Here is an 8,406-nt window from a genome sequence, read left to right as displayed (position 1 = left end):
TCCTCCATAGCTCAGATTTATCGTTTCATTTCTGAGCGCTTCGGTTATTACAGAGTATTAAATGATTCAGAATCATTTAAAGTGTGTTGTTTGAAAGTAGAATCTAATAATTGTTTAACATTGTGCTGACTTGGCATGAGAGGAAGTGTTGAAACAAGACATGCTTGATCTTTTAAGTAGAATTCCGCCAGATTAGCATCATGCTAAGTCTAGATCATCATAATAATACCATGTTTACTTACATAGACAGTTACAAATAATAAAGGGTAGACTGAAATTAGGAAAGTACACTATATGGCTAAACGTTTGTGGACACCTGAGCTTCTTGGACATCCCATTCCAAAACTCTAGACATTACATGAAAACTCTTACCTGTTTGCAGCTCTAACAAGCTCTCCAAGGCTTTCCACAATGGGTTTTCCACAATGGTTTGGAGTCAGACCTAAGAAGCTAATCAACTGGTATGGTCAGGGCTTTGTGCAGGCCAACGGACTTCCTTTGGACCAGATTGTCCCTGCTTAGTTCACAGTGGTCCTGCACAGAGTCATGCAGGGACCTAAGAGCCTCCCACAAACTGTTGACCCAAAGTTGGAAGCAAATCATATAATTTATATAATTGCAACAACTAGGAGTGTCCACATACTTTTGGCCATGTAATTAGTGCCACTCATAAATTGAATGATAAAATAGTCCACAGGACTGTTTGGGAGTTTTCCCAGATTCAGTTACCTTAGTCTTATTTTTAGCTGCTTTACACTTCGACATCTTGGACATTTTGACTAAGCGATTGCTAACTGAATTGCCGTAGGATTGCTAGGATGCCTTATAGTGCAAATTGACCAATAAACGTGAGACACTTGCACGTCTTTGGCCTGTGGGAGGAAACCGAAGCTCCCGGAAAAAAACAACTGGGGATCAAACCCAGGACCTTCTTGCTGTGAAGCGACAGTGCTACCCACCATGCCGCCCCCTTTCTAGTTTGCCCAACTCCAGTAACCTTGTGTGTGTGTGTGTGTCTTCTGAAGGTCACTCCGTTCGTCTCCTGGGTTCGAAAAAAGATAACGGGAAGCGACTGGGCGGAGCTCGACTGGATTTGCCGAAGATCAGGAGGAACCCGCTGATTGAGATCATTTCCATCAATACAGGGTAGGCTTGGATTTTTCCCTCTTCATATTGAAATGTATTGAAATTGAAATTTCCCAGAATTCTCTGCAGGCTAACTGGTCTCCTGATTGTAGTGATTTATTGTGTGCATCACTGCATTTTTTATTATTTAAAATAAATGAATTTTGAGTGTTGTTTTGATCTGATAAAGATCTGGGCTTGGTGGATACCTACGGATCAATACTGTTGGCTACCGTAGTGTCAGTGCCAGTGAAGTACGGTGGAGGAGGACTCATAGTTTTAAGCTCTTCTGGTTTTGAGCTGTTACACAACAAGCTCGTGAAAGTGGTTTGCTTGGAGGAACTTGACTGTGACTCGACAGTGTGGTTTAGCTGGTCGAGTGGTTGCAGTACAGCAGCACGCATCGTCAGGACCTGGGTTTGAACCTTGCTTCAGTGCAATGTTTGTAAAAAGATTGGATCGTTTTTCACTCACATTGGTTTCTTAGGGGCATTTTGATTTTCCCTTCACCACCCAAAGACATGCAGAAGGTGGGTTTACTGCTCCACATTTCCCTGAGGTGCAAGTGACTGACTATTGTCCTGAGATGGATTGGTACTCTGTCCAGGTTGTATTCCTGCCTTGAGACCTTGACCAAGATGAAGTGATTGGTGAAACAGACTTTAGCTTTTATGCTTATTTAATGTAGCTGTGGTAGCTCAATGGTTAAGGTACTGGACTAGTAATCAGAAGGTCCCTGGTTCAAGCCCCACCATAGCCAAGTTACCATGCCCCTGAGCGAGGCCCTTAACCCTCAAGTGCTTGTATGAGTGCAATTGTAAGTCACTTTGGATAATAGCATCTACCTGTAAAAACACCAATTTTAGGGCAGGAGTAGCTTAGTGGTTAGGGTACTGGACTAGTGATCAGAAGGTCCCTTGTTCAAGTCCCACCATATCCAACTTACCATAGTTGGTTCCTGAGGGGCTATGAGTTGCAACTGTAAGCATACATGTAAAAACACCAATTTTAGAGCAGGGGTAGCTTAGAGGTTAAGGCACTGCACTAGTAATTAGAAGGTCCCTGGTTCACGCCCCACCACAGTCAACTGTCACTGGCACTGTTGGGTCCCTGATCAGGGCCCTTAACCCTCATTTGCTCAAGTTGTATTCAGTCATAATTGTAAATCGCATCTGTTAAACCCCATAAATGTAAACATTAATGTAAATTTAACAGCTTTGGGATGAATTGGAACTCAAGCCAGGACTTATCTCTTAAGCTCTGTAGTGTCCTATTAAATGTGGTAACTCCCTACAGTTATGTTACCAAATCTAGTGGAAGGCTTTATAAAAAGTTTGAAGGTTTGTATACCAGGTTCAGATCTAATGTTTGTGTCCACATACTTTTGGCCTTATGCACCAAAGGTCACAGGCATGAGCGTGACCGGGCGGTGTTGCTTCATCTTGTTGATTATTGACCGAGCAAAGTCTCAGAAAAGGACAATCACTGACAGAACAAAGTGGCTCAGATAGTAGAAAAGCATCACGCTCTTCTTCTCTCCTTGAAGCCAATCTGCCGACCGCCCGGCGCTAAATTGGATGCCACAGTGGCAATCAGCTGACGCTCGGAATGCACTTACGGCTACGTGTCCCGCTGTGATCGGGGTCTGTGTCGCGGCGCACGTTAAAGCCACTCAAACACCCAGCGGGTTCCTAATAAAATTCCTCATCAAAGCCAGAACACGCAAAGTCCTCAGGTTTAGAGCGCATCACTGGACACTGGACCACCAGGAAGCAGCGGGGACCACCAGGGATGAGGACTCTGCTATATTAAGAAAGACAAGAAGAGGAGAGAGAAGGTAGAGAAAGTAAACAAGGCTGGTCAGAGAGGTTTCTTATTTCGTGGGCAGTGGTGTGTGGAATGCGCTGGACGATGTGAGGTGAGATGTGAAATGAGATAAAATGAAGGGCTGCAGATAAACAAAACCCCCCGGAGTGAGGACACAGCCCATTCCAAACCACTGACCTCATCACGCATCAGTGCTTTATACAGAATCAAGCTTTCAGTCTGTGTGTGTGTGTGTGTGTGTGTGTGTGTGTGTGTGTGTGTGTGTGTGTGCATAGGGTGTGTGGCCTGACCCCGGTCCCGTTCTTGGTGTCACTAGGGATCCTAAATGGACGTATTAGAAAGCAAACAATATTAAATTAGGCCGAAGATCTACGCAACTGCTCCTGGACATCACATAATCCAGATTAGACACCCAGTCCAACGTTTGTTCATCGCATGAGGCACATAGACCTCCTTTATATACACACACACACACACACACACACACTTTCAGTGCCTAAAAATACAGTTTATTTTAGGGTCGAACCTTGTCAAACCATGTCTTTACGGACCAAGCTTTGTGCACAGGAGCACAGTCATGCTGGAACTGTAAAGGGTCTTCCCAAAACTGTCTGTCTAATCTTGTTTATTTTATATTGTGTCCTAAGGTGAAGGTTTCAGCAATTTTTTTAATTTTGGAATTCCTTGGTTTTTTTTAGCGGTCCTAATCTCCACCCCTGAGGAACGCCTTTTTTAAATACAAGTTTGTGTGTCGTATTTCATAGATTTGTAGAAGTCCAAATAGACATGATATGTCAGGTTTTTTGTGGTGAAACTCCAGTGGCCTCTACAGAGCCCTTACCCCACCCCCACTGAACACTTTTGGGTTGAACTGGAATGTCACTTGCTGGAATGCCTGAAAATACAGTTCATTTTAGGGTCGAACCTAGTCAAAGGGTCGAACCTTGTCTTCACGGACCAAGTTTTCTGCATAGGAGCACAGTCATGCTGGAACTCGACTTCCTTAAACTGTTGCTACAAAGCCGGAAACATATCTTTTTTACACCTGTGAGCAATGGATGAGACGGAAGACCACAATAATTAGAACAAGTGTCCATCTTTATGTTAAAAGCCTGCTTGGTTTGGGTCAGACATTGTGGCAATTGTACAGAAAATAAAGTAATTGGACCATAAACCCTAACTTAATCATAACAGTCTATAACACATGGGTGGCTTTGTTTTTTTTTTAATTCTGAAATTCCCTGTTTTATTAGCGGTCCTAATCTCCACCCCTGAGGAACACCTTTATTTAAATACAAGTTTGTGTGTCTGTCCTTCATGGAATAGACATGGGTTGTCAAGTTTGTTGTGCTAAAACTCCAGTGGCCTGTACAGAGTCCTGACCTCAACCCCACTGAACACTTTTGGGTTGAATTGGAATGTCACTTGCCTGAATGCCTAAAAATACAGTTCATTTTAGGGTTGAACCTTGTCAAACCATGTCTTTATGGACCAAGTTTTGTGCACAGGAGCACAGTTATGATGGAACTGGAAAGGGACTTCCCTAAAGTGTTGCTACAAAGCTGGAAACATATGATTTGTTTTCTATAACTAATTTTATACACCTGTTAGCAATGGATAAGACAGAAAATAAAGTCATTATACCATAAACCATAACCTAATCTTGAACAATCTATAACACATGGGTGGCATTGTTTTTTATATTTTGTGTCCTAAGATTTTTGAACCTTTTAAATTCTGGAATTCCCTGTTTTATTAGCGGTCCTAATCTCCACCCATGAGGGAATACCTTGATTTGAATACTAGTTTCTGTGTCTGTCCTTCTGTGTCGCTCCTTAATAGATTTGTTAGTCACAATTAATTTTTTTTGTAAACAGTTCAGTATTTTTGGGACTTTTCATGTACTAATGTGAGCAGCATTAAAAAGGTCCCACTACCCACCCCTGAGGAACACCTTGATTTCAATACAAGTTTGTGTGTCGGTCCTTTATAGATCTGTTAAAGTCAATATCAAGGCTTTTTTGTAAACACATCAGTATCTTTGGGACTTTGTTCATTCACTAATGTGAGCAGCATTGAAAAGGTCCCACTACCCACCCCTGAGGAACACCTTGATTTGCATGCAGTTTAGTGTCTGATCCATTTAGATCTGTTATGTAGTCATAAACAAAGTGTTCAGGCAAATGCTTTTGCGTTCCTCAGACCTTACTTGCAACAGTAGTGTAACTAAAAAAGGTCCCGCTACCTACCCCTGAGGAACACCTTAAAGAAAGCAGAAAATCATCTGGAAGATTTGGGACAGAATCTACAACCCAGTTTACCAAATGAGTCATAATTTAATTCCAAGCACAAACCCAAATCTCAGCCCTCTCCCTCCGAGACCCGCCTGGTTTTGTTTCTGTTTCTCTAGCAAAATTTAATCAGCGTTTTTACATGGCTGCGCCGCTCCACAAATTCCCAAGCACCCCTGCCGCGTAATTAAAAAGTCCTCTCAAAGCGCCGCTTAGAGACGAATCCGACGGAGGCGGAGACTACTCCAGGCACCGAGGTACATATTCCACCTCTGCTGCAGCGGCGTTCTGGAACCCGTTCGGAAATCTTTGTGTGCGTTCACGTCTCTCCTGGGTTCGTTCAGCTGAATGGAGTTTTTGGGAAATGTAATTTGCAGCGCTGGAGAAGAGAGTGTTTCGTAGAAGGTCGCTAATTATCTCTGCGCTAATCTGTGCGTTCAAACGGTCTCTATAGAACTGAGCGGAGAGGCGTCAAACCTCTGAAGCTTGTCTGTGACTGTCTAATGTGATGCTTTTACCATCAGCTATTGGGATTTGTGTGTGTGGGGGGGGTATTCATACTTTACAAATACTCAAGTTCTTCAGTTTCGAAATCCTTGGAGTGCAAATACTTTTTCTCAGGAATGATATGAACTTTTCCTCTGAGAATAAACGACATCGTGTAATTTACAGCCAAAATTATGCTTTGCTTTCACCTTTGTAGCAACAGTTTAGGGAAGACCTTTCCTTTTCTAGCCGACTGTTTCACTGTGCCCTATGCAGGAATCAAACAGCCTTCACAGAGCCCTGATCTCAATCCTTCTTACCACTATTGGGTCTGTTCGTATGATTTATTTTCTATAACTAATTTATGCACCTGTTAGCAATGGATAAGACAGAAATACCACAATAATTAGAATGAGTTTCCATTTTTATGTTAAAAGCCTGCTTGATCTGGGTCAGACCTTGTGGTTATTGTACAGGAAATTAAGTCATTAGACTGTAAACCTTAACCCTAATCTTAAACAGTCTATAACACGTGGGTGGTCTTGTTTATTATATTTTGTGTCCTAAGATTTTTAAACCTTTTAAATTCTGGAATTTCCTGGTTTTTTAGCGGTCCTAATCTCCACCCCTGAGGAACGTCTTGATTTGAATACTAGTTTATGTGTCGGTCCTTCTGTGTCGCTACTTCCTAGATTTGTTACAGTCACAATTCATTTTTTTTGTAAACAGTTCAGTATTTTTGGGACTTTTACATAAGTACATTTACAATGTGAGTTCCAGTTTCAGTTTCAGCTCCCAGTCAACGTTCCAAGGCATTCAGTGGGTTGAGTTCAGGTCTCTCTGCATACCATACTCATCAGTAACAGCCTTTCCCAAATAGTTACCCTTGCTATGCACTAATGGGCATGGTCAAAACACCCGATCTCAATAATTTCGAAGGGTGTCTACATTTTTTTTGACGGTAGACAAGAACAACCAGAACGGAAATGAATTGAGAATGCGTTTGGATATGACTGGATGTTTCAGAGGATTAGTCGTTCTGTCTGACTGACCGGACTCACCAATATTTTGCATTCTTATATTATACCTATATGTATATATTGGTTATAATCTTATTATTACTATTATATGTATATTACTACTATCATACTCATTCATACCTATATCTGATATTACATGTTTTATATTTTATATTTATTTCTGTATGTGTGTATATATTTTATTGCTCCTATTGTATATACTTATACCTGATATAACTGTATATAACTGATATATTGTATATTGTTTACATTTATACCAATAACGATGTATTTATCTTTACTTCTATTAATACTTGTATATCTGTACATATTGTTTATGAGTAGATACACTACTACATCTATCTATCTGTCTGTCTGTCTGTCTGTCTGTCTGTCTGTCTGTCTGTCTGTCTATCTATCTATCTATCTATTTATCTGTCTGTCTGTCTAGCTATATATCTATCTATCGTCTGTCTGTCTGTCTGTCTGTCTGTCTGTCTGTCTATCTATCTATCTATCTATCTATCTATCTATCTATCTATCTATCTATCTATCTATCTATCTATCTATCTATTGATTTGTCTGTCTGCCTGCCTGTTTGTCTGTCTGTCTGTCTGTCTGTCTGTCTGTCTTTTTTATTTATCTGTCTATCGAGCTTTCTATTTATCTTTTTGTCTGTCTGTCTGTCTGTCTGTCTGTCTGTCTGTCTGTCTGTCTTTTTTATTCATCTATCTATCGAGCTTTCTATTTATCTTTTTGTCTGTCTGTCTGTCTGTCTGTCTGTCTGTCTGTCTGTACCTTTGTCCATCTTTGTACACTATTTCGTTTGTCCGTTCATCCATCCACAATCCATCTATCTATATTTATGGACGTATATTATTTGGTTATTTGTTTCTGTAGACCTCCTGGTTTCTGACAGATGCAGAAGATGTATTTATCCCTAACACAGTTCTGGTTCCAGTTCCGGTTCTGGTGTTTTTGGTTTCTGGTGTTCTCATGATGACATGTGCCGGTTTGGTTTGGTGTGGCGGTTTTGGATGTAAACATGTTATGTTATCGGTAACGTTGGGTTGTTACATGCATGTACGTTGTGATTCGTGTGATAACAGGAACTGTGCACGCATGCCCTCATGTCAACAGCCTGACTTCTGTGTTTATGTAGGACACTTTACTTTGAAGTAGTTCCTCTCGTGCTGCTTCCTGTTTTTGGCGTCTCCCTCAGCGTCTCAGGCTGTTGTTTTCATGATACAGTTAAAGCAGACGGTTAGACTCCGTGACTCCCAGAGGTTTCATCGTAAATGTTTTGTGTATTTTTGTGTATTGGGTTGTTTTGCCTTTAGACAAGTTTGTCTTTTTTATCAGAGGGATGCGGGAGGTGTGTTAAATAGTGCTATGTAAAAAAGTATGCTCTGTCCTTCTGATTTCCTTTATTTCTGCTGTTGACTCTCAAAGAAAATGTAAAATAAGAAAGTGTACATTTACATTTACATTTTCAGCACTTAACAGACGCTTTTATCCAAAGCGACTTACAGTACTGTGACAGTATACAGTCTAAGCAATTGAGGGGTAAGGGCCTTGCTCAGGGGCCCAACAGTGTTAGCCTGGCAGTGGTGGGGCTTGAACCAGGAACCTTTGGCTTACTAGTCCTGTACCTTAAC

At 41.2% G+C, this 8,406-nt stretch overlaps 1 protein-coding gene across 3 annotated transcripts in view; it reads left to right on the top strand.

Moving 5' to 3' along the window:
- The window catches only part of cdkal1 (CDK5 regulatory subunit associated protein 1-like 1), a 350,733-nt gene that overhangs the window by 119,030 nt on the left and 223,297 nt on the right, over positions 1-8,406 (top strand). For all 3 annotated transcript variants that reach the window (XM_062991809.1, XM_062991808.1, XM_062991810.1), the window contains exon 7: positions 1,026-1,146. In XM_062991809.1, coding sequence (XP_062847879.1) covers positions 1,026-1,146 — 121 coding nt within the window. The remainder of the gene's footprint in view (positions 1-1,025; positions 1,147-8,406) is intronic.

This window comes from Trichomycterus rosablanca, chromosome 3 (assembly GCF_030014385.1).
Source record: "Trichomycterus rosablanca isolate fTriRos1 chromosome 3, fTriRos1.hap1, whole genome shotgun sequence".
NCBI classification, from domain to species: domain Eukaryota; kingdom Metazoa; phylum Chordata; class Actinopteri; order Siluriformes; family Trichomycteridae; genus Trichomycterus; species Trichomycterus rosablanca.
Note: the sequence above shows the minus strand (reverse complement) of the source record. Positions and strands in the feature narration are given on the sequence as shown.